Genomic DNA, 24,725 nt, shown 5'->3' on the forward strand with positions numbered 1-24,725 from the left:
AATCGTAGTCATATTATGCATGCATACTATGAGTGCAGTAAGTGTTAAATGATGTCTGCGTAAATTTCCAACTACTCTACATTTTACTTTAATCCATTAGTTCTTTTGTTTCAAAGCACACTGAAAGGAACTGAAGACACATACTGTATTAATGCTCAAGTGAACCATGGTACGAAAGTTTAAACAAAAATTAACATAACATGACGGAACGAAGGTACTTCCTCGAACTGTTCAATAATAATCTATTAACGAAAAATTACAGGTATACAAAATCTGAAAGAACCCACAGTAAATCTAAAGTGCTTAGATGATTAGATGGCCTGCCTTCACTGGACGAGCATCTCTTCCACTCATTTCCTTCCCGCTATTCTCATCTAAGATGTTCTCAAGTTTCGTGAGTGACGTTGGGTGTAAAGAGGGTCCCGGCGGAATTTCGAGCATGCCCCGGTCATGCCTCGTCAGAACAATAAGCGATGGTGCGTGTCCTAAAGAGATTCACTTTCGTTAGCACCAAAATAGCTGACTCTGCTTACCTACCGCTAATCATACGCTGCATCACCGGCTAGGATATAATTCACTCAATTTAGTAATCGCACCAGAAGCAAGAGAAATCCTCACGTAAAAAATGAGATAAGGATGTACCTAATAGCTTCAAATTACGTGCATAAAAATTTTCGTTAAAACGAAAAATTCCAGCTTTCAACTATCGTTATCCTGTAACTCGCAAGCTTTTTTGTAATAGCCTAATTTATTTCTGGGCAGAAAAAACCTTCTGTATCTCTGACTTCTTGAAACTTACAGGAAGGAAAAGAGTTCAAATTTGGTAAGATTTCTAGACTTTCTGAAGGTGATATAAAGACAAACTCACTCCCTTTCTTTATTAGAACACCATACAAAATGCCATATACATCTATCTAACACTATTATTCTTTGACTTATTCGGTAATTTCGACAGCTCATACCACTGTTCTTTGCATATTTTCTTGTAACTCCGCAGTTTTCTGCGTCTCTGTGACAAGAAGAACATCTAAGACGGTTGTCTGCATCTTCATGAACGACTGGAGCGTGACCTCTTCGAGGTATGCTAGCGTATCCGCCGGCATATCCACTGGGCACGTTATGTCTGAGGCATTCGCGGAGAATCCGCCGAGACCCTCTTTACCGTTCCCCAGTGACGTTGACAAGGTTCGAGCCGTACCCAGCTGAGAGCTCAGCTGGATACGGTTCAAGGAAGAGATGCTGGGGCTCGCACATCCAGTGAAGGCGGGCCATCTAGTTATCTAAGTACTTCAGATTTACTGTGGGTTCTTTCAGATTTCATATCCTTGTAATTTTTCGTCAATAGATTATTATTGAACAGTTCAATGAAGTTCCGTCAGCTGGTTCATCCGTGTAGCTAATACGTCACCCCATTTCGCTGGCGGTCGAGGGCTCTTAGCATCTTTTGGGATCCACTTTAGCGTTCTTTTAGTCCATCTGTCGTCGATTCTTCTCATAATATGACCGGCCCATCTACCCTTTGCTTTCGATATATATTCCGCTAAGTCGCGGAGCGCTCTCAAGTCGGAGCTGCGAAGGCCGGCTAGGTGTTGTGTGCGCCGGTTAAACTTCAGAAGACTTCTCTCATGGACTCTGTGGGTAGTAAGTAGCTTCATAGATGAGCAGCGGTGTCTGCCCACGTCTCCGCTGCGTAGCAGAGCGCTGGAGGAACTGTCAAGTCAGACAGATTGAGCACGGAGATGTAGGTCCGTCATTCGGTCCGTAGCTTCCCTGGAGGGTGCGAATGCTGACCGCACTGCTCTCATCCTTCTATTCAGTTCTTCCTTCGAGTCGCTATGCATATTCATAGTCCGAGTTGTACGTACGACAAAGCTTCCACGACTTGGGACCCTTCAAGTTGTACTCCTCCGTCCTCGCAGTAGGCGTTCTTCATGAACTGTGTCTTCTTTCTGTTTGTTCGCTATCCTATTCTCTTCCCTGCTTCGTTCAATTCGTTGAGCATCGTTTGTGCTTCATTGGTACTTTTCGAAAAGAGAACTATGTCGTCCGCAGAACGAAGGTTGCAGAAGAATCTTTCATCAACACGTATGTCCCTTTCGTCCCTAGAAAGTGATTTCATTGTCCACTGCATTGCAACCGTGAACAGCTTCGGCGATATGGTATCGCCTTGTCGTACCCTCTTTCCAATGGTGAAGGGGAGATGGGAAAGCTGTATCTTAGTGGTGCATCGATCGTACCAATTGGCTAATGTCCCGCGTTGTCCACAACTTGATCGACCAGCGCTGACAGTATTGCATCCATTTCTACGCTGTTGAAGACTCTCTCACAGCCGACGAAAATTAGAACGAGGATCAGGCGGTATTCCCGGCAAGCCTCCTCGACATGGTATGGATGTGGTCCAAGCAGCTGAACTCCTGACAGAATCCAGCTTTTTTTTTTGGGTGACACATGTTTCGGTCTTTAAAAGCCTTACTTTTTTTAATGAGGTATTTTTTCTTTTCAAATTTTCTTTAAGAACTAACAGAATAAGGTCAGTTGGTCAGTTACTTGGATGCACCTCATGCTAAACTGTGTAGGTTTACTCCAAACCGCTATCAGTGCGTTAGGGGGATTCCACGAGGTGATTTTGGTCATTGTAATAGTTTTTGTTCTGTACAGCACTTTTATGTTCTAAAGTAAAGGTAGATTAGTAGAGGCTGAAAGTTGCTGAGGTCCAAATTTGAACTAGACGAATCATCTAAGTACTTCACCGTATTGAGACTATGTTAGTCCGTAATTGACTTACATTTTATTCGAATTCTTCTTACTTACATTTGGCATGCGCTTTTAAAGGCATCACCCCACGACTCTGAGGTGGTACGGATTTCAGGTGGAGTATTCGTATACGGGATCGTAGATTAAAAAGAGGGAGTGATTCCGTCAATTTCTTGCTAATTGCCGTAAGAAACGGCCCGGAAGATACGGCTTCGAGCGTTCTGGCGCGCTATTTTCTACAACGAGTTCGATTGGAGCGCGCCAGCCTTCTGCACGCGTCGCATCTTCCGGGCCGTTTTTTTTACGCCAATTAGCAAGAATCTAATCTACGATAAACAATCTACGATCCCGTATACGAATACTCCATCTGAAATCCGTACCACATCAGATTCGTGGGGTGATGCTTTTAACCCAATGAAGTATGCTCCGTATAGAGCAAAGAAAGTTAGAGCAGTTATGTACCCTTCACTCTACTGTTAGGTTTTCAGGGAACTGAGTTATTTAAGAAGAAGCTTGCTTTCGAAGGTGGTGATAGAAACAGTGAATTTCTGCAGCTTAAAAATTTTTAGTCCGGTATTTCGGCAAATACTTGTAGCAAATTCCAACCTCTTTTACGCTATATTGTAATTAATCCAAGAAGTTTGGTCTGGATTTTGAAATATCCGAAGTCGTAATGTATGTGCAAGTGCTGCTCGTGATGACTCATTTCTTTGGGAACTCCGCTGGGAACCATATATAGTATCATATATAACATATATGATGTATGTAAGTGCTCTTTCTCTTTCTAGTTCGTAGTTGAAGTTGCTCATTTGTCCCGGTGTTGTTTATTCATTTTCATACTTTCTCATTAATTACGATTCAGGAGAAAATGCATACTATGTCGTTGCTATTGCTACTCTTAATCGAATAAGTAATTTTCCCGCTGCCAAAAATGAATTTTTTGTTCTGGTAGCTTTTGATTAGTACGACTAATCTCCCTTTAATGCTGTCTGCTGGCTTATGAACCCCTCTCTTCTTAGCGATGTTTTAGGACAACTATTCAACTGATTAAATTAGTTAAATGATTTTTAGGTATTCTTTTCTTGATGAGTACTATAAAACAACCCTTCTGAGTTGTCCACCTTTATTCATACAGACAAACTCTTTCTTTTTCTTCGAGAGACATCGACATACAAATGTGACATTTCTTCATTATTTTAAATGACTCGGATAAATCCTTTGAAACATGCCCACCATGTGTTTGAAAGAATCCATATCGTTCATTCAATCCGATTTATTTTATTTACATTTGGCTACCAGTTCTACTACTATGAGGAAACTCAAAATGAGTAGCTACACAACCTTTACTATCTCACATTACAAATTTCAGAATAGTATCGTTTCAGAGTAAAATTCTTCTTAAGTTTTTCGTCGTCTCATCGCATGCTCAACATCAAAAACCGTAATGACATAAGAATAAGGTTGCGGCTCCTAAACAAAAGACAACATCTGAAAAGATAGGAAATCACTGGTAGAGAAGAAAATCCCATAGGAAAACTGTGTACGGAAATGCAAAAAGAAATGTGGTGAAAAGAAAAAGAAAAAGTGGAAATAAGAGAAATTTGTATTAACTGTTATTTTTATTCTATTTATTTACTAGGATTTTTTTTTCGTTGTCGTAAATGTTATGTTTGAGTAGTGCGTGTGCGGTGGTGACACAGAAAACAACGAGGGACAGTGGGAGACGGGTAAAACCCCCTTTACCTCAGGAGGGTCATGCTCCTCCCTATCACATACGGAAAAACGTCGAAGGAAACCTGAAGAAAGAAAATGTTGATGCTTTAAACAATCGCGTCCATTAGAAAACAAAAAGTAAATTAGGGGAAAAGAACCACACAATATAACTATGTACGCAACTGTACACAACTAGCATTTAAGGGCAGCATACCAGGGATCTGATGAGGTGAGAGAATCTGCGGGGAATTCTAAAGATGGAATTGTAGATTGCGGGATCAAGGTTGAGAAGACATCACTGATCTTCTACCGAACACACTTGGATCCGATGCGTGCATGAAGGTGGTGCGTTGCAAGTGCGCTGAAATCATCATTAAAAACGTCGTTTTCCACGCCGTTTATTAAGACGATCACGGAGCGACAAACGGACCCGCACCTACTTTGGCAATCTATAACCCTAACACCAGATTTCCTCGCAGATTTCTTCATCACGTCAGATTCGTGGTATACTGCTTTTACGAGGGAAATACAACCAATCGAACGCATAAACCAAAGTAATAACTAAAGAAAACTGGACTGGCAGGTACTCGAGAATACAAAAGACGTGAAAATCTAAACCAGACAACACCACAGTAAGGCGAAAACGACACGAGGCACGGTTCAGTTGCATAAGTGCGCTCAAAGTAGTGCGGTGGAGCGTGGCGGTTAGGATCGAGTGTGGACCCGTGCTAGAACCTTTCATTGTTGCACTTACAATGGTCCCACCTCAATTTCATCCGCTATCTCTACCGCGTCGCTTCGAGCGCAGCCGCAAACAAACAGGCTGCCCGCATAGTTCACAGCCGCGCGGGCGGCGCAGTCCGCTCGGCCGGCTGTTTGGTGGTTATTGAGCGCGCGACTGCGGTCAACCATCAGGTGCAGACCCGTGCCGTCACGCGCGCGGATGTGAACTCTCCGAGCAGCCACACGCAACTAGACCGTGTTTTATGTTGCTTTGACTCCTTTGGCATGTCGTATGTGTTTGCCTAGTGTGTATACTGCACTCAAACAACCTATGTGACGCTTGAAGTCTCCGGGTTGCTATTCGACTTGCGCAGAGTGCGAATTACATGGTTCTTCTGCTGTTTGTTCTTTTCTGTCGATATGTGTGCTCATTGTACTTGCACTCAGTTCGCTGATGAGGCCATAAGCAGAGTTCACAGCAACGCATCCAGCGATTGAACATCCACAACTACGACCGTTGGACGTAGTTGTGGATGTTCAATGACCACTAAACCGCCAGAACGAACCCTGAACTGTTCTGGCATGCTGAGAGGTGCTCAGTGTAAGGAGCACATCCATCGTCCAGTACTTTTTCTTGCGAATGTTTGACGGATGGACGGAGCGCTTTGTGCGCTATCGACCGCCCCCAAGCGAGAGCCGAGTTCGCACTCCAGTGCAGGGCGTGTCATTTAGATTGATTTTCACAGCCATGGCTCCTCTCTCTCTACAGCTACGTGGAATTCGCAGAATGCGTACAGCATTTGCAAAAAAACATACTCTAGGTTCTGCTCAGTTTTTGAATTTAGGAATCTTGTTAGGGTCCTTTAGTGTTTACGTCCGAGCTTATTTCTGCATACTGTATCTATGCGCTGATCGGAAGCTAGGCGCACGAGCAGTGCGAATTTGACTTCTTCACCTGTAATCGGTGCGTCACTGCCTTTCTCATTAACTTACGTACATTCACATGCAAATTTGCTTGAGAACGTTTATGGAGTTTTTGGTTTCATGGGTTCAGGGGAAAATGTAGTTGGCGGGGACATTCATTGACGTCCTTGTTTCTCGGCGTTCTAACATACTTTTTTCTGTTAGTAACTTTAGCTTACTCATCATAGATCTTCAAAGATTAATTGTTATATCTTATTTATTTATTTACTCCGAGAAATAAGGGCGCTAGTGAGTGCCTTCCTCTCCAACTACATTTCACCCATGGGTTCATGTTACTGGGCCGTTTTCTTAGTTTATACCCACTAAATAACAACACTTTCGTCTTCTGTTTGCTGTGATGTTCCCGTTTTTTTGTACCACGATTGGTGCTCCTCTTTCAATGATACATCTATATAGATATGGCGGAACCGGATCCAGACCAGCCTGGGATTTACCGAAGCGAGCAGATGACCTTAGCACAACTTTTCCTTCAGTCTGAAGCTGCTTACCAGTGTGTAGCAGAACTCGGCGAACTGGGACTAGTGCAGTTCAGAGATGTAAGTTGCCGCATCTTTATAAATGATTAGCAAGATCCAGCTATATTTGAATTGCGTGTGAAGGGAAAGTGTTAGGCTGCTTTTGGGATTCTTTGGGCTGCCCGCTGTTCACAGACAGGCGCACGGGTCTGCGCCTGGTGTTATTGACCGTTTACAACTGCGCACTAAATAACCACCAAAACACTGACCTAGCGGGCGCCGCAACTCGCGTGGCTGTGAACTCTGCGGGCAGCCCAAAGAATGAGCTGTATGCGTGTTCTCTCTTACTGAAATTCGTAATTGTTGAGGTTTTGGAACGCGTGTTGGCCTATACAGTGACTTGCGGGGGCCAGCTGATCATGAAGTCACTTTTTATCCTCCCAAATAAGTATGGTGCCAATTTATCGACCCCGGAGGGATGAAAGGCTTGGTTTGCACTAGGGCGGTTTCGAACCATCGACCGCTACCCTCGACTATGTATATATATATATATATATTACATATAATATATATACATATATATACATATATATGTATATGTATATATATATATTTATATATAATGTAATATGTGTTGGTTTAGCTTGCGTTTTCCTCTCAAATGTACATAGATGCAAAACTCTCAGCTTAAAGGCGACATACCACGAATCTGACGTTGAAAGGGAGTCCACGGGGAAAGCCAGAGACGGGGTTGTATATTACGGGATCAGGGGTGGTTCCTCTGATTTTTCCGTAATCGTCTATGTACACTTTCTTGTCCTCTCAACAGCCTGTTTATTGGTTTCATTTGAATAGGTCGTTGAAGAGACTCCATCAAGCTTCGACCGTTCGCACCTTGATGCGGCGTGTGCGCAAGGGTGGGGCACGTTGCAACTGAAATCGTTTCAAAAAACGGCGTCTTCTTTTTTTTTACGATGATTTCAGTTGCAACGTAACGGCATTTTTATGACGACTAGTGAGAGATGAGTGGAATTACTGTGGATCCCGCAGTCTACAACCCCATCTCTAGCTTTTCCTGTGGGTTACATCACCTTGTCAGATTCGTGACATGCTGTCTTTAACGTTGCTTTTAGTAAGATCCGACGTGATCCTACTTCTTGTAGTTCTTCCTGTTGGTGAAGTGTGTGAAACCTCGCTATTGTGTATTTAGTTTCCATTGAGAAAGAAGAAGAAACTGGTATGCCTGATCAGGCTGCAGTTTCTTCCGCTGTCTCCAAGTGTAGTCATACATGTTCACCCTGACGAATGCGATGCGCTTTCCCCCGGGATAAGGGGAAAGGAGTTTTCAGGCAGATAAAAAAGCAAGAAAGAAGCCTAGGCGTTGCGCTTGCCCGTTTAGAAACGCTTGCCGCCGACTGCATGATACAAGCGTATTTGTAGATCATACCCTTTTTCTATAAACTGGAGCACTGCTTCTACTTAACAAGAAAACAGGTGCGGATTTCTCTATGGGTTATGCCGATACGAAGTCGTAGATTATGGAGAGAAGGGTGATTCCGTCTATTTCTTCTTAGTTGCCGTGAAAAACGGCGAAGATACTTACCAGTTCGATTGGAGCGCGCCAGCCCTGTGCGGCGCTGCATCTTCCGGACTTTACTCTTTACGGCAATTAGGAAGAAATGGACGGAATCACCCTCCTCTCCATAATTTACTTCCCCGTATAGGAACTCTCCACTTGAAATCCGCACCACCCCAGATTCGTGAGATGATGTCTTCAATCATTTTGATCAAGGTCTGAGCCACCAAACAGAATTGATTTATTTAGTAATTACGTTTGTTGGCATGATTACTTTAATTAGCCAGTTATCATTTTTAATACTCGCATTCAGGTTTCTGTGGTTTACTTCCTGCGTACAGTTTTTGTATGAGGGATAAGTAGAAAAATGCAGTTGATCGAATATGGATTGACTGATGTTTTATTTGCTTTCTAAACGAGTTGAAAGATATTTAAGTACTTGGTACTTACTCAGACGCACTGTTTCCTGTTCTTTTCATCATCAAACAAGCTCGTAAGCTTTGTAAGTGACGTCGACATATCGACATATCTGAGTCCAACTGAGTTGTCTTCTGGTCGATCCTGCTGCAAACACATCAGTCCGTCTCGTTAGAGGTCTCCTCCCGTGGTATTTTGTACGTTTTGGAGTATTCTCAAACTTTTTTTTTTGAGACGGTATCACCAGTGCCCCCTCCTCCGCTGCATAGCAAATCGTTATAACAAATGTGGTATCGAACAGACGAGCTCGAGGACCTTGGTGCTTCGTTAATCTGCTAAGTGTTTTTGTAGGATTTTCATTCAAGATAAAGCTATCATTATTTGGGACCCTTCAAATTGCGCTCTTCTGTCCAAACAGACATTTTTCATTATCTACTTCTTCCTTGTATCTATTCACATTCCTATTTTCTTCCCTGTTTCGTTGGATTCCTCAAGCTTCGCCTCTACTTCGCTCTCTCAAAATAAGAATAACTTGGAGAGGAACTTTTGGGAGAAATCTTCCGTCAACACGTATGTCTGTTTCTCCTCGAACAACTGATTTCGTTACCCAGTGCAACGGAATTGTGAAGATCGTTGACGATATAGCGTGAAGCGTGAGCAGCCTGCACAATAACTTTTAGTGCCTGCCGATGTATCGACTCAGTGTTTTCACTCTCCCGACAAGTCTGATGCCAATATACATATCAATCCCGTTTAGAACAAAGGACAAAGTTTGTGGCGTTAACCGATCCGCTTGGGATGCGCCCCTACGTTCACTTCAATTCAGAATCGTTTGAGGTTTACGGACGTGTAACTGGCCTATACAATGACTTGCAGTGGCTAGCCGATGTGTCAAGTCAGTGTTTTTATCCACCTAGACAAGTCTGGTACCAATTTATCGACCACGGTGGGATGCAAGGCTTGGTGAGCACTAGCGCGGATTCGGACCTCCGATCGATCGTGCAGGAAGTGGGACCTAAAAGCTATACTACACCGATCAGCCCCGTAAGAATGAAAAACTTGTTTGGTTTCAGAACGGTCTCCTGTGGCTCAATCACGTCAAGTTAGATGCGCCCTGCGGGTTTGAGTCTTTTCATATAGGTCGGTGTATAAGGATGTTTTCGTGTTGTGAGTGCAAAGCTTGAAACATTCTCCGTGGTCAGTGCAATTTGTATGGACTTTTTCAAAATTACCGACCCATTACACAACTCGAGATTATATCGCCTGTTGCTATCGCCATGCCGTTCGATGTTTGAAGCCGCAGGATCCACTTTGTGAACTGTCGACGCAGAATACTTACTGAATAGACAAGCAGGTTTTTTTTCCGTCTTAAGCAGCCTTGCTGCTGGCGAACTCATATAGTTCATGGTTGTTTGAATACTGTAGTGATTATGATGTATATATTCACGCTATTGAAAAGTGTCACCATGTCTAATGTCGTATTTGTTCGCCTGCGGCGTTGTATATGTGCTTCAGTTCAATCGAATCAGGGTGGCATATGCCTTCCTCGGCGTAACATGTATAAATTTTCTTCATCTTTCTATGCACCGGGCTCGTGTTTGCTCGTATGTAGTCGCGCATAATATTTTCTTATGGTCAAAACCATCTGAGACTCCACTCAGATTGCGGAGGGTACAGTTAAGTGGAGCTGGCGAGGGTCCTATCTTGATCATAACTGCATGTCCCACTGCGCAGCCGTTTATGCAGCTGCACCAGGACTTGATGTCATTCGACCTGACTATACTTGAAGGACTTGTTTATGTCAGGGTTGTTTTTTTGCTTTTTTTTTTGTTATATCAGTGGTCTTTATTTGAATTCAACAAAAACGTTACTGTCAATTACTTTCTGCCTACTATAAAATAATCGTGATTGCGTGCAGTAGTTGTGACATGGTTAAGTTTGTAGGGTTTATCGCTGTTTTTATAATAGATAATCTCACTTTTTTGAGGCAAAACAAAAGTTGTTTGTTAGTTGCAGTAGTAGTAGTATATCGCTAGTAATTTTTATAGCGAATTATAGTGCAACTATTTTTAAGACACATTACAGCTGAATCCGGACACAAATGCGTTCCAGCGGAAATATGTAAACGAGGTACGTCGATGCGATGAGATGGAACGAAAGCTTAGTAAGCGTTGTTGAATTTTTTCTTGTTCTTCTTATGATGCCTCTGCTCACATCAAAATGTTACTCTTCACCTATCTTCTGTATATCATTTTTTTTTTTCGTGTAAAAGAGTAGGAGCTGCTATTGGCTATCTATCGATGACATCGGTGAATATATTTCGAAGTACATGTTTATATCCCGGGGTCAGTAATATTCGACAGTTGCAGAATGTATTCTGAATTTTGATTTCTTCGTAACAATGAGGTGTCAGGTGCTTTGTTAGCCCGTTTGTTAGTGCTGGTTATGACTGTTTCTCAAACAAGGATACCAATGCGTAATGCTGAAAGCTAGTGTTCTAAAAAATACCTAAATATTTCCCTAGATCGTCGCAATACACGGACCCTAAGCGAAAGGTTTGTAGCGAAAGCGGAAGAAATTTGTGGAATCGATCTTTGCTGCATGATATATTCTGCAGAATACGGATCAGCATCGTAAATTACCTCTTGTGCCCAATTCTGTCGCTCCTCATCACCTCAAACATACTAATCCTGTTGACTGTCTGGTTTATCTAGTAGTTAAAATATTTTCGTATCTTGAAACCTCGCCATACTTCTGTTTATGTTTTCTAATAGTGTGCCTACGAAGTTTTTAAATGGAACCTTTGTCAGCCTGAGGTTTCGGCCTCTTAGCCGTCTTCAGAAGCCTAAGTTTAGGTTGATTGGAACAATCCTAGGTTTATTCCGTCAAGTGCCACACTAATATCGGCAGGACACTGATCTACTGTTCTTCGCATGGTGTCGTCGATGGCGAAATTGAACCGGAAGGGTCCTGCCACTGCCTCTTCTCTTACTCTAGTTACCACCTCAAACGGTGCTGTACATCCGGCTGGTGTTCGAACTGCAGCAGTTGGTCGTTGATTTATGTCATCAAGCAAGCGAACGAACTTTCCTGGTACTCCATCGGCACGGAACGCGTTGAGAAGACGGCCTCGATCAGGAGAGTCGAAAGCGGCTTCAAAGTCCAGGAACGCTAATTGCATTGGCTTCGAATACCGCTGTCACATTTCGACTGGTCAGTCGTCGATCGACCAGGACGAAAGCCAGCTTGCTCGTCGCGCGTTGTTTCTTTGCGATGTTTAATGAGACGGTCCAGGATAATCCTCTCAAAAACCTTGTACATAACGCGCAGCAAGGAGATTCCTAAGCAATTCCTAGGGTCCGTGACGGATAACTTTTTGTGGAGGGGAATTGTGATAGCATGTCTCCACGAGTCAGGTATCCTTTCGTCTATCCATGTAGAACGGTTGATCTTTGTCATTTCACGAATCCCAGATGGTGAAAGATATTTCAGCATTTCTGCGTTAATCCCGTCGTCTCCACCAGATATTCCATTTTTCATCTTTTGGATACAGACTAGAGCCTCCGACTCCGCCGGTGGTTCCTCTTTAACTGCATATGTCGACCTATGAATGTGCTCGAGTTCAGGAGCCGACGGCGTTTGCCGGTTCAGCAAGGTCTTGAAGTGATCCCTCCAAATTGGAAGGGCTGTTTCACTGAAAGGCTTTCCACTGGCAGTGTTGAGGACTGGAGAACATGTTTTCATCTTGCCGCTGCACTGTTTTAGTAAAGCATAGGCTTTCCGCGGGTTATTGTCCTCCCACGCTTTTCAAACTCCTTCGCTCTCGACCTCTACTCGCTATTGCGGTCTTGTTGCAGTTGACGACACAACTTCCTTCTAAGACGCTTTTCCTGGTTGAAATCGCCAATGCTGCGGGCGACACATACAGAATTGTATGTGGATCTTGTCTCCGCAGATGCAAAGCCAAACTTCTTCCCCGGCATTTGAACCGGGAGGATTTCCTTTGCAGTGTCTTGGATGCACTTTGTAAAGGAATCCGCATCGCAATGTTTCTTCCTGCTCTGTACTCCAACATGGTTAGACACACGTTGACGAAACCAGTGGTTGTTGTCAAAGATTCCATGTTCCCTTCAGGCAGTCGAACTTTCAGGTTATGGGCTTTGGCGTGTGCATGTGCTGGACGACAGCCCCTTTTGCAATACATGGGTATTTTTCGCAATATAACAGTACAGGATACAGAACAGCTCGTACGTTCCCAATGCGTACACTCGAACGCCTGATTGTGTTTAGTTAAAGCAGGTTCACCACGAGCAGGTAGCAATCAGACTCGTATATGCGGTATCTTTCGTATAATCTGTTTCTAACAAGCTGGCTTTTGATGCTCGCGTTATGGATATTTATCAGGATCACGTCATATTGTTATTGTGCTTGAACAATGCTGCGTTGACCAGCGGCTCTGGCACTGTCAGAAATAAATTAAAGACAAAGCAGTTTGTTTCTGGCTGAAAGATTGCTATTTGCAGTGTGGATTCTTCGGCAATGCGAAAATACTGTATGAACATCTTATTGTTTGCCAAATCAAAGCGTGATTAATGGTAGCATGCCAGTTGGCGGAATAAGCGTAGGATTGTTCCAAACAATCTTTATTCAGGCTTTTGAAGAAGGCGAAAAAGCCGACAGACATGTCAGGCAAAAAATAAATGTTCTATCTAAGGATTTCGTAGACACACTATTATAAAACATGTCTGGTTTATTTTTAATTTAACCACTGTAATAGTGATCCACGTAATCAACAAAAGATGATTCATACTTTTCTACCTAAATTAGTTAGTGAATATCGTGGTTGGATATCTTTATCTACAGTTTCTTTACTGTAGATGGCTAGATAGATGTCATTCTATCTTTTCCGATTACCGATGAAAGGTCATTCAGGATATCTTGAACGAGAGATCAAAAAGGACCAAATTCCTATGTTGGATACCGGGGAAAATCCGGACGCCCCACAACCACGTGAAATGATTGACCTGGAGGTACCTAGCCCTTTCTTTCTGGATTTCATCCTCTTTTTCGTTTCGCGTTGTCATTTCGTTTTTCTTTGATTTGAGCAATCTTGTTTTTCTCGTATAGACTGCGTTTAATCGATAGTCATATTTTAGGCAACATTTGAAAAGCTGGAAAATGAGCTACGCGAAGTTAATAGGAATGAGGAAACGCTCAAAAAGAACTTCTCTGAATTGACGGAATTAAAACATATTCTGAGAAAGACGCAAACGTTTTTCGAAGAGGTGATTTACGTTCGATAACAGTATGTTCCTCTGTTTTTTTAAATCAAGTAGCGGATAGTAGACTTGGATGGGTTGCTTTGTTGCACTTCATTAGCCTTGACCCTTATTATCTCCAGCTTTTGCATGTATAACTATAACGTCTGCTAACATCTCCTTTATTGAAGTCTTTTAACGTTCCTTTCATATCTTGAATGTCATTGAAGCACGTATAATGTTCACATCTGTTATTTCATATAGCAGTTAAATTACTGTAAATCCAGTGAACATTGGTTAGTCACCTGATCCACTTGTGATTTGCAATGCGATGCATTGTTCATCAGCGGAGTCGAATTAATTGGGATCTTCCCAATGAGAGAAAAAGAGGAGGATATTAGAAAAAGGAGAGAAAGAAGAAAGAACAGAGGAAAAAGGTTAGGGGAGATCCATAGTGGCAGACTGTCTTGAACAAGAGTTGAACAGAACTAGCGCGATAGTAGTCTTCATAGATTCGATTCCCACTGAACCAAATTTTTCAAAGGCGAGGACTTTCTTAATATACTAATAGATCATTTCGCTGAAATTTACATATGAATTTGTTAACATTTAATTGCCTACGGTGCTCAGATTGCACGAAGATTACTTTTAGAAGGTGGCTAACAACTTAGCGAGAAGAGCACATTGGAAAGTACATTTGAACGTATTTGGTAAGAGAAGGTCTGCTTTACAAAATGATTAAATTAAAAAAAAAATGAAATTTTGACCTCGTTGATGTTCTGGAATTAGTATTCAATAGATTGAAAAATTCACATCTTTTCTGGATTTTCTCCTTCTACTTTTCTAAAGAACCAGGCTACTTGTGAAGGAGAAACTTCGCTTAGGGGAGCTTCTTTTGACTCTATCCGAATGTGGCTATGATTTTTAGGAAACACAGTACCATTTTTCAAGAACGGGAAAACATGTTAAAATTGTGATTCATGCTCGAGCCTGATCTTGAATAATGTCTAACTCGGGCCATACTTGATGTAAAGCATTTCGCTTCAAGATATAGCAGGACTTTGTCCATGACTTACTTCCTACGTTTCCCCGTTTATCCAATATTTAGATGGAGCACAGATGCCAAATTCCAATTTTAACAACTGAATGTATTGCAGAAAAACTTGGAGATCTCAAAGATAGTAGATAGCGACGTTACTTTCTCAAATTTACTGACGATCGTCTAAACCTATTAATATTCATACAATCGGAGCATTTTTGCCATTAAATGTTATTAAATTCCCATACTGTTTAGTTTTTAGTAACTCGATAGTTCATGGTATTCACTTTTCGTGTAATTTTTAATACACGCTATTCGTGCGAGCTATACAACCTGCTCACTTATATGACGCCAAGATTTCAATACGCTGTAACAAGGTGCTGTTGTTCAGCACATTGAACTAGGACTTGAACAACAATCCGATGTGCCAGAAAAGTAGTGTTACCCAGGGGAGTCAACGTCGTCTAGATGCGCCTTCGTACGACTGCGGGATCGCAGCGGACGTAAACTCTGGATGGTAAGTGCCCACAGAAACCGCTGAGGACAGCAGTAAGGACGCCTTCTATGATGAAATCAATGCGTTGGTGACTAAAATACCCAGCCAGCAGGTGGTCATTGTCGGAATCGACGCAAATGCGAAGATGGAACTCGAACGACAATCCGATGTGCTATGAAAATGGTATTATCCAGCAGAGCGCACGTCGGACAACGGTGAACGTCTGGTCGACTTATGTGAGCAGACGTGCGTCACCATCGCTTTCACATTTAAGAGGAATCATCGGCGCCATCAGCTCATCTGACAGGATTCAAGCCTTCTAACGCATGAAGAGCAGCCCAAGCGGAGGATGAGGACTCTCAAACTTCAGCTCGACTACGTTCTCACGAAGAACATCCCTCAGTCGGATACCCGAAAGTCCAGAGCTGTTTGGGACGTTGCTTTCGGCTCTGACCACCGTCCAGAATTGTTTCTGTCAGCAGTGAATCCGTCCATATATGCTGATGATTTCTGCCGACATTTGTCTCTATATATAAATTTCGTTATGAAATGGTACGCTGTCAGCGTCATTGAAATGCATTACCAGGAGACGTAGTGGCGAGGTAGTCTGCTACGTATTTTATTACGATGGTATTTTTTGTTTTTATACAACATTGCATCAAACTCTATGTTCACTGATTCGAGGTTCCTTTTAAGCCTATTCCTTTCGCAGCATTGTTTACACGATGTTTATCTTTCGTGGTCCGCAGGTTTCTCCTATTTATTTTTGTGTCATTTTGATGCACAGAAGAAATCGCACAATTACCTTCAACACTTCTACACGCTCTAGCTCCGCAAATTGAACGCCGAGGATGGTCCGAGAAAGGCGACCGTGATGACTGTAATTCACATGCTGCTCAGCAACTCACATGCTTCCTGTTCACCCCTTCGCCGCTAGCTCGAAGAGCTCGGCTGGGGAGCGCTCTTTCTTTATTACTTATGTCCTGCTTTCTCAGATTACCGTCTGTCTGGAACCTCAAAATTTTTCTTCGCCAGAAAAACCATAATTTTTCGATGACCTCAAAATCAATCTTGAGTTGTTATTCACTTCCTAATGTTCCGTGAACTGCGGTCCGCTGTCATTGACACCTATATGGAATTGATCTCCTACCAATATTCAATCATTGGAGGACAATGTTCAAAGTTCACGGCGTAATTGAGTTTTTTAGTCTTTCGTTTCCCTACAAGAGCATTCCACTAATAGCTTAGTGGAATGCAAACGTTCTGTTTTGTTGAGAAAGCTGTTGGCTTTTAATTGTGGAAATATAAATCTTCTTTTCTATTCTGATTGCTCTTTTTTTGTGATGTGAGATAGGCCTCATTTATTGGCGTTTTGGAATACTAATTGTCATTGTAAAGTGTGGGTGTTAATATGGAGTGAACCTTCACGTAAAAGGTTGTTGTGGTGGCATTGGTGTTGTGATGATTGTGACGATTTGTGAGGTGGAGCACGATCGACGTCGTTTCGGTGAGTCAACTCGAAGAAGGACACTGACTGGCGAACAAGAACCACTTATAATTACTGCCGAGGAGGAGCCGCCATCGGGACTAGGATTGTCCATGACGATGCTAAGACTTGGGTAGGTGGAGGTAGTTGGAAAAGCACTGTTACCTCAAAACCTGTCTTTGGGATATGTCTCATCTGCGGGTTCCTTTTGAGGAAACATCTTTACAACTATAATATTTTGTTATTATCTTCCTAGTCAAGATTGCTTAGCAAGTGCATCAAAGCCCTCGAAGAAGATTGGTGGTAATGGCAGTGACGATGTTAATGTTATGCTTGCACTTGTTCACTTGCCAAGAAATCGCGGCTTTCTATTGCATGAATGATTCATGATGTCGTTGTGTAATGCATCCAACACCCCACAGCTTGTTCTTTGTTTGCAACACATTTGACATCTTACTTATTTCGTTTCATTAGTTTCAACTATGAAAAAGTTTTATTATTTGTATTAAGAAGTATGTATTTCTTTGAAACTGATGGTGACTCACACGTTCTGTGTGGAATAGGGACGGATGTGGACACCCGCTTTTATAGTAAGCCATTTGGCTTGAGGGATTTGGTTGCAATCGTTTCTTTTTCTAGAAGTCTATCGTCACAATATTTAGGAAGTGTGGTACCGATGCAACTGAAAAGTTTAATGCTCGAAATCAAGTTTGTGATTTGGAAAATCTTCAAAATGGGGCTTTGAATTTGAAAAAAGAACTATGGAACTTGTTTTGATATGTTTGTTATTTGAATTTCGAACATCTTTGAATCTTGGGATTGTTTAGTTGGATCGTGCACAACTTTTCTTGAACAAAAAAACTAAGATTGTTCTCAATTTTTCAAAATTTTCTTCTAACGTCTCGTCGTCGTCGCCTTCTTCAGAGCCTGGAAAATCAAATTTTGTTCAATGTTTGTTCTTTGCTTTGCAAAGCGTGATGCGGAATGGTCACGAAACTAGCATAAGCAGCATAGACTTTTTGGATGGCCGCAGCATGGTGCTGGCCAAAACTACATATGCAAAAATGAAGGACTTTTGTAAGTGAGATTTTCGCTCCTTGACTTAAAGGCATCACCTCACGAACCGGGAGTGGTACGGACTTCCGGTGGAGTATTCGTATACGGGATCGTAAATTACTGAGAGAAGGGTGGTTCCATCCATTTCTTTCTGATTGCCGTAGAAAGATACAGCTTCGAGCGTTGCGGCGCACTATTTTCTACAAGGATTTCGATTGAAGCGCGCCAGCCTTATGCACGCGTCGCATCTTCCGGGCCGTTTTTTACGACAATTAGGAAGAAATGGACGGAATCACACCCTTCTCCATAATCTACTATCCCTTATAAGAATACTCAAGCTGAAATCCGTACCACCTCAGATTCCTGGGGTGATGCCTTTAATCGGCGGGCGGGTGTTGCGGTCTAGCGCTGCTATAAAGATCTTCGCCGAGATGTGTCGTGCTTAAGTATATCCGAGCCCATATTGTCCGCTCAGTTCACTTTACTCTGAATTATGAACTAAGTGTATATCTGACAATAGAACCAAAACATCTCATTGTTTGAACTTTGCACTCTAAACTACTGACATTGCATTTATGATCGCAACCGAACGTATTTTGTCAGATAGGTACCTGGTAATCACCTTTCCCACGAACGCAACACGTCAATCCAAAATGATACATCCAACGGCAACTGTAATTACATGGTGGTTGCTTAACACATCTAAATCATTAGATTGGCTACTTATTCTTTTACCAGTCTGAACGTCCGTCTAAAGCCGGACTTCAGACTATTGTTCGCTTCGCGCCATCACTGATTAATTTAAATTAGTAGTATTGACATTTTCTGTTAAATTAAAATTATGGTTAGCTAACAACCCTTTCTTCTTTTTTTTAAATGACTTTAGGCGATTTTATAGTATTCTTTCTAAACGTGTCAGCTCTACATTAACAGAACATTCAAATTTCAGTTCCAAAGACTTTTTCGATACCGATATAATATAGGCACAGTTTGAAAGCATTACTGGAAGAATGGGTTTCCACTTTCTGAAGAAGGCATGCTACCAACTTGAGGCAAACGCGCAGGGAAATAGGTGCACGGAGGAGTCGTAGAGGTGCAACGGAATACGCGCAGTGGCCATGTATATGAAGCGTTTGCGACGTCTCATTTACCTTTTACGACATGCACACAAGGTTATTGCGCGATACTACTGCACCACGGCGCACCAGCTCGACCCCGTGGGACCCTTATCACCCCTTACCGCTTTTCGACCCCGTGAAACTCGTCGCATTCCATTGTATAGCTTAATTTCGCCGGGGCTCTAATTCAACCCCACGACATCCGTCGCACCCCATTTTATAGCTTTCTTGCACCGGCGCACGAATCTGTCGTCGTGGGACCCGTCCCCGTCTCACCCCATTTTTGGAATTTCGCGACACACAGGAGACAGAATAAGCCCGTTATTATATATCATGATAGTTGAGAAAAAAATTACTTCTGAATGCTAGGTCTTAGGTAAAAGCTAGGTGGCTCTGAAAGCAGGAGGCATACAAGAACCACCTTTATAATGCTAATGGATCGACGTCTTTTTCGACTGTTGTTCTACCACGAGTTGAAGAAACGCCATAAACACTGCCAGACCGCGAGAATTTTTCGACTTCTTCAAGGCAGCCAGTCTCGGGGGTTTCAGTGATCAGTTGTTCGGCGAGTTGGGCGTTATTGGTTTATTACCGTTACTCATTCAAATCAAGCAAGACTTGTATCAACCAAGGAAATCCAAATATTAGACTCCAAAATAGGAATAACAAAATACATGCTATTTTGTCTTCTTTCATTCAACTTAACAAAATCTTGCTTTTGAATCAAACTCGTATTCATTTCTTCCGTTATTCAGACTCAGTATTCAGTAGTAATTTCTCCTGTTAGTTGGTTCCGTGCAGCTTGGCAGTGTGCAGCTATTTGAGTTATGGTGTGAGGCGAAACGAGACACCTCACAAACTTTGGACTGCAACTCGTCCGTACTTCACTTATCGTTACGAATGGAACATGTTAATCGACTCCATTACAATAATTACACTAAGTCGGAGTCGGAGAGACGGAGTATGTGATTTGAGGGAAGCAAAAATAAGTCAGTGGTTACTGTGGAGAAACTTCTTTTGCTCTCCGCGCATGTTTGTTGTTGTTTGTGTTGTTGTGTTATTTTGGCGAAAATCAACTCAGATGATTGCGAACAGCTGTAGTGAATCTTACTCACTGGATTGACTCGGGCGATATCAGTTATTTCGTACTCGACAAATCAGACAAGATCGCCTTCTTAGCTGTAAACACAGTTCGACTTATCTCGAACTTATGCAATGGTGCAACCATTTACCTGAGGAGCTGAACCAAGTTTATCGTGGTTTTAATGCAGTCCCTGATTTTCGATTTTAAACTGGAGAAAAGAAATTGACATTTTCTTGAACATCAGTCCAACATTTGACGTTGTGGAAAACCTCTGCTCCTTGAAATCCATCCTGGTCGTAGGTGATTGTAGCATTCATGTTAAGTCTGTTTATGCTGCTTAAAGACTGGTGTCTCCTTAAATCATTATTTCTCGCTGTCTTTTTCTTCTCCATGGTCTTTCATTTTTCATTCTTCTTGCCTCCTCCGAGAGTATGTATGACAGTTAAACTGGCAGTTGTAATTCACAAACGTTGGCTTTGGCGATTTCACTTTAGGTATGCATTTGTTCTCGGCGAATTGTTCGTAACGAAGTATTATATCCACAGCTAATACATATCATAAATGAAATCTTGACCACTACCGAGTGCAGGTCTGCACTAAGCTCGGTAGTTCTGCACAGACAGTTCTTAAGCGGATGCGTTTGAGGCGGTGCGGTAGAAACAGCAGTTGCAATCGAGGTGGGACCATGGCGAACTGCAGAGATGGGTGGCAGCAGCGAGGATCCTTTCACGACCTCAACCGCTACACTCCGCCGCGCCGGTTCGAACACAGCCGCATACGCAATTGTCCGTGCTTCATGCCTTTTTGACCAAACTATACATAATAAAGTTTGAAAACTCTCAATAATTCATGAGTCTTAGTAGTGCGTTAGGTGCGCTCGTTTTGAATGGATGAAAAGGCATTGCAACTTAAACAACGTGGTCTGCTTCTACGGAAATGCACCATACATCTAGAATTTCCGATCGACTGCACGCACGCCTGCTTTTGCAGGCGGCAATGAAGTCCTCGTAAAAGAATCTTTTTAAAGCTTGCAAAATCATTTCGAACAAGATATTTTAGATTCTTTTTATGTCAAAAGATTTAAGGTTATCAGTGCAAGTATGCTCAGCTAAATGTTTTTAAGAAATATATTCTGTTACTGCCACTCATACATCTCAAACTCACATTTTCGTATTATTTCATTGAGTCACATAGGGAACAATCTTCTGTGACTCAGCATGGGTGTAGCTTCACTTAAGTTCAAGATGCCCATTGGAACCGCTTGTTGTTTCAACATATTACATAGGTTTGCAAATCTGCCTAAGTCTCCCTGCAAGGTTCGCAGGTCCGCACTGCCCTGCGCTTGATGGTCTTTGAGCGTTCACAACAACAATGCGCCAATAACCATCGAACAGGAGAAAGCGTGAGCGGCGCGGCCGCCTGCGCTGCTTGCTGTGACTCGTGAACTCCCCGGGCAGGCTAAGAAATGTGAGTCCCCATAGGGCGTAAAAACGAAGGAGTGAGAGGTTGTTCTTAGCAAGCATTTTATGGGGCTCTCTTCGCATAGGAAAGCGCCGGAGGTTGATCATGAAACAACTTTCATCCTCCTCACCAGTTATGTATCTTCACTGCTTATTATCACATAGATTATGCATTGCCTCACACAGAATTCATGCTGAAACGTACTAACATAGGCGGGCGCCGATACGATGGTGCCTCTTGGTGACGGTACCGATTCGGAGGCAATGGAACTAACCTCGTCGGCTGGAGCGCACCCACATACTACCGGACCTCTTTTTCATAATTTTGGGTGGGTGTGCCACATCATCCTCGCATGCTTTCTGGCTCGTAGTGCTTGTCGCTTACTGATCTGTGCTGCAGTGTTTAGTCCGTTTGTAATGTGCATGCTAATTGAAAGCATCCTCTCCAAGCATGGTTGACTTGTAGAAGGTTTAATAGAATTCATTTTTGTTACAAAAAGAAATTGTTTCGTTTGATGATGCTATGCTTACATTTTGTGCTTTCGACTTGCGAAGGTGACAGATGTAAGGAGAACGTGATTTTTACTGGCCTGTAAATTGTCGAGCCGCGATGTAAGTTCGATTGAATCACGGAGGAGGGAATTAGCATCAGTCAGAGGAAGCGCGTGTGTTGGTGCAGACAAGCCGTAGTGGTCTGAAGAGTTTCATTGTCAAATGCACATGCAGGATTCTTGACTTTCGAAATTAGTTGCTTTCAGTTACTGACTGTAACGAAACGAGAAAAGGTAGTTCTTCCACTTCGAAAATCTGGACTAAATTCGTCACTGCATTGGAATTATTTATGTATTTCGACAAAAACTGCTGACTAATTTTGTGCGTCTTTCGTGCAGTTTGAATTCCCGGTGTTCCTGTCGTAAACCTATTTTCATAGTCGTAATTACTGCAATTACTTATAGTTTGGAAGTCGAAAATTCATACTTTTTTCACGGATTTTCATCTTAAAAATAAACCAAGAAATTGGACTTATTTTTTCAATGTGGCCATAAATTTTACCAATCCTTCACTTTATAATGTTCACTTTCATAACAGTTACGGCTAGCACTTCTAAGTTTTGACGTTCTTCTTAGTTTCTGCCACTTTTCCGTCGCCAATGCACCGGAGTATGAACTCGTCTCAATCGAACATCGCCTAAATATTTTATTATTTTGGTGGTTGAGTTACTATACATCCAGACAACTTTTGGTGTTGTGTTTCTGTAGCATGAAGAGCTAATGGCAACTTCTGAGGAGGACGCACAGAACCCAGTAATGCAAAGAGACAACGCGCCACTCAAAATCCAGCTACGGTAGGCAAACGTGTGGTTGATGTCTGTGTTAGTTGCTGGTGAAAGAACAGCGATCTTTTCTCTTCTTAATTTAAGTGGAATGGAAGTGGAATTTGTAGGAATGTACTCTGGTGATGTGTTCAGCTGCTTGAAAATTTGTCTTGTGAGATAACGCGTCGTAAGCACGTAGCTTTGTGCTGTTGTTTCATTCATCCTGCTAACAAAAGTATACTAGCGCGTACAATATTTGCCCAGATTATCTTGTGTAATTTCATTCATTTTCCTTTCTCAGGAGTTTACGTACGTATGAGATCACAAAATGAAGAGACACTGCGAAGAAACTTTGTCTATCATTTTTTATTTTCCCCTTTGTAGTTATTTTTCAGGTTTTAAAGCGTTAAAAATCTCACTGTAATTTCCAGCAATCTTTGAAGTTGGACACATAACCAGCCAATCTTTTCTCTCTAGTTGTGTTACACAGCATTCAAATTTTCTGTTCGCTCTAGGTAGGGAATGCTAAAAGAGAATTCCTTGTGGTTGTGAGGGTGTTGGATCATTGACATTTCCTTCTAAAGCTTTTCACATAAAGTCTCATTCAAACATTCTGTTGTTAATGAGTTCTTCTCAATTTAGCTTCGTTGCTGGCGTAATTCGTCGGGAGCGACTTCCAGCTTTTGAACGCCTCCTTTGGCGTGCCTGCCGTGGGAATGTATTTCTACGGACTTCGGAGATCGATGATGTTCTGAATGACACTGTTACGGTTGGTTTCGTATGTGGCATCATTTCAGGTCAGGTACGAGATGCAGAAAGTCTTTAAAATTGCAGTTTAATATAAAAGTTGTTAGTGAAAGACATCATAAATGGCCTCTTCACTTTTCCTTTATTGATTACGATTCATTTCGAGTGTTGTGTAGTTATACAGCCTAAACAAAAAGTGTTGATACAGTAACCATTACTAGCAGAATCTCATGGTTCTACTGGTTCAATTTCTTTTTTAGGGTGAGCCCGTCAGCAAAACTGTCTTCATAATCTTCTTTCAAGGGGACCAACTCAAGACAAAAGTAAAAAAGATTTGTGAAGGGTACGTTTATATTGTGTATTGTACTTTTCGTTCTCCTTTGGAATATAGAGTTCAGCATTGTCTTTGAAGCGAAGGAGCGTTTCGTATATTAGACTTGAAAATTGAAGTCTCGCTTAATCTGCCTATCGAACGGATTGTATTCAGGTCTTTTTTACCACCTGAAACCAGAAATTCCGTTCGCGACCGGTTGGCTTCTTCTACCATGAGTCTGAGAACATCTTGAACAAAGGGCCTTGTTGGCCTCATCATAATGTTACCGAAAAAGCGATTTTCTGCCGCCACCTTCCACGGCGCTACCAGATGTTGGTCCTTTTCACATGTCATCCGCCGACACACCATATCTGTTCCCGCATAGAAATTTTCATTTTGCATATTTATATCTTCATTTTGCATCTTCATACCCAAGGCCAAAATTTTCAACCACATAAGCCGCTTCTTTTCCATACACTCGATCTTCGCCATCACTATAGACAGCGCTACCCAAGTGTGATCTAGAAGTTTGACTTCGTAAGCAATGAGAATTGAGCGCAAAAACTTGGTCAGGGATGTATCTGCTTACGGTGATGAATGTAACAATAGCGTCGAAGAATAGTAAGGCCAAAACGAAGTGAAGCACGGTGTAGTTGCGTAAGCCGCTGCGCTCGAAGCAGTGTGGTGGAGCGTAGCGGTTGGAATTGAGGAAGGACCATTGTTAATCTCCA

The 24,725-nt window shown here is 42.3% G+C and overlaps 4 protein-coding genes across 10 annotated transcripts in view; 1 reads left to right on the top strand and 3 right to left on the bottom strand.

Annotated features, from left to right (window-relative positions):
* Positions 1-303: 303 nt before the first annotated feature.
* Positions 304-1,254, bottom strand: RB195_010310 (uncharacterized protein; the record flags this gene model as incomplete). The annotated part of the gene is made up of 3 exons (XM_064191247.1): positions 304-485; positions 963-1,123; positions 1,199-1,254. 3 exons carry the CDS (start codon positions 1,252-1,254, stop codon positions 304-306), a joined length of 399 nt encoding a protein of 132 aa, XP_064048830.1.
* A 107-nt stretch (positions 1,255-1,361) lies between these two features.
* Positions 1,362-1,655, bottom strand: RB195_010311 (uncharacterized protein; the record flags this gene model as incomplete). The annotated part of the gene is made up of 1 exon (XM_064191248.1): positions 1,362-1,655. One exon carries the CDS (start codon positions 1,653-1,655, stop codon positions 1,362-1,364), a length of 294 nt encoding a protein of 97 aa, XP_064048831.1.
* Positions 1,656-4,152: 2,497 nt separating this feature from the next.
* On the bottom strand, positions 4,153-5,013 carry RB195_010312 (uncharacterized protein; the record flags this gene model as incomplete). The annotated part of the gene is made up of 5 exons (XM_064191249.1): positions 4,153-4,224; positions 4,498-4,550; positions 4,682-4,718; positions 4,783-4,828; positions 4,904-5,013. The coding sequence occupies 5 exons, from the start codon at positions 5,011-5,013 to the stop codon at positions 4,153-4,155; spliced, it is 318 nt and encodes a 105-aa protein (XP_064048832.1).
* Positions 5,014-5,938: 925 nt separating this feature from the next.
* The window catches only part of RB195_010313 (uncharacterized protein), a gene marked incomplete at both ends in the record, with an annotated part of 42,648 nt that continues 23,861 nt past the window's right edge, over positions 5,939-24,725 (top strand). For 3 of the 7 annotated variants that reach the window (XM_064191255.1, XM_064191253.1, XM_064191254.1), the window contains 3 exons: positions 22,891-22,964; positions 23,577-23,703; positions 23,942-24,024. In XM_064191255.1, coding sequence (XP_064048836.1) covers positions 22,891-22,964; positions 23,577-23,703; positions 23,942-24,024 — 284 coding nt within the window. Of the gene's footprint in view, positions 6,049-6,113; positions 6,155-6,570; positions 6,711-10,707; positions 10,787-13,554; positions 13,653-13,778; positions 13,908-16,897; positions 17,035-17,157; positions 17,285-17,563; positions 17,610-22,878; positions 22,965-23,576; positions 23,704-23,941; positions 24,025-24,725 lie in introns of those variants that run through there. The other 4 variants (XM_064191252.1, XM_064191251.1, XM_064191250.1 and 1 more) reach the window with 4 other exon arrangements.

Source organism: Necator americanus, chromosome III (genome assembly GCF_031761385.1).
Source record: "Necator americanus strain Aroian chromosome III, whole genome shotgun sequence".
Lineage (NCBI taxonomy): Eukaryota > Metazoa > Nematoda > Chromadorea > Rhabditida > Ancylostomatidae > Necator > Necator americanus.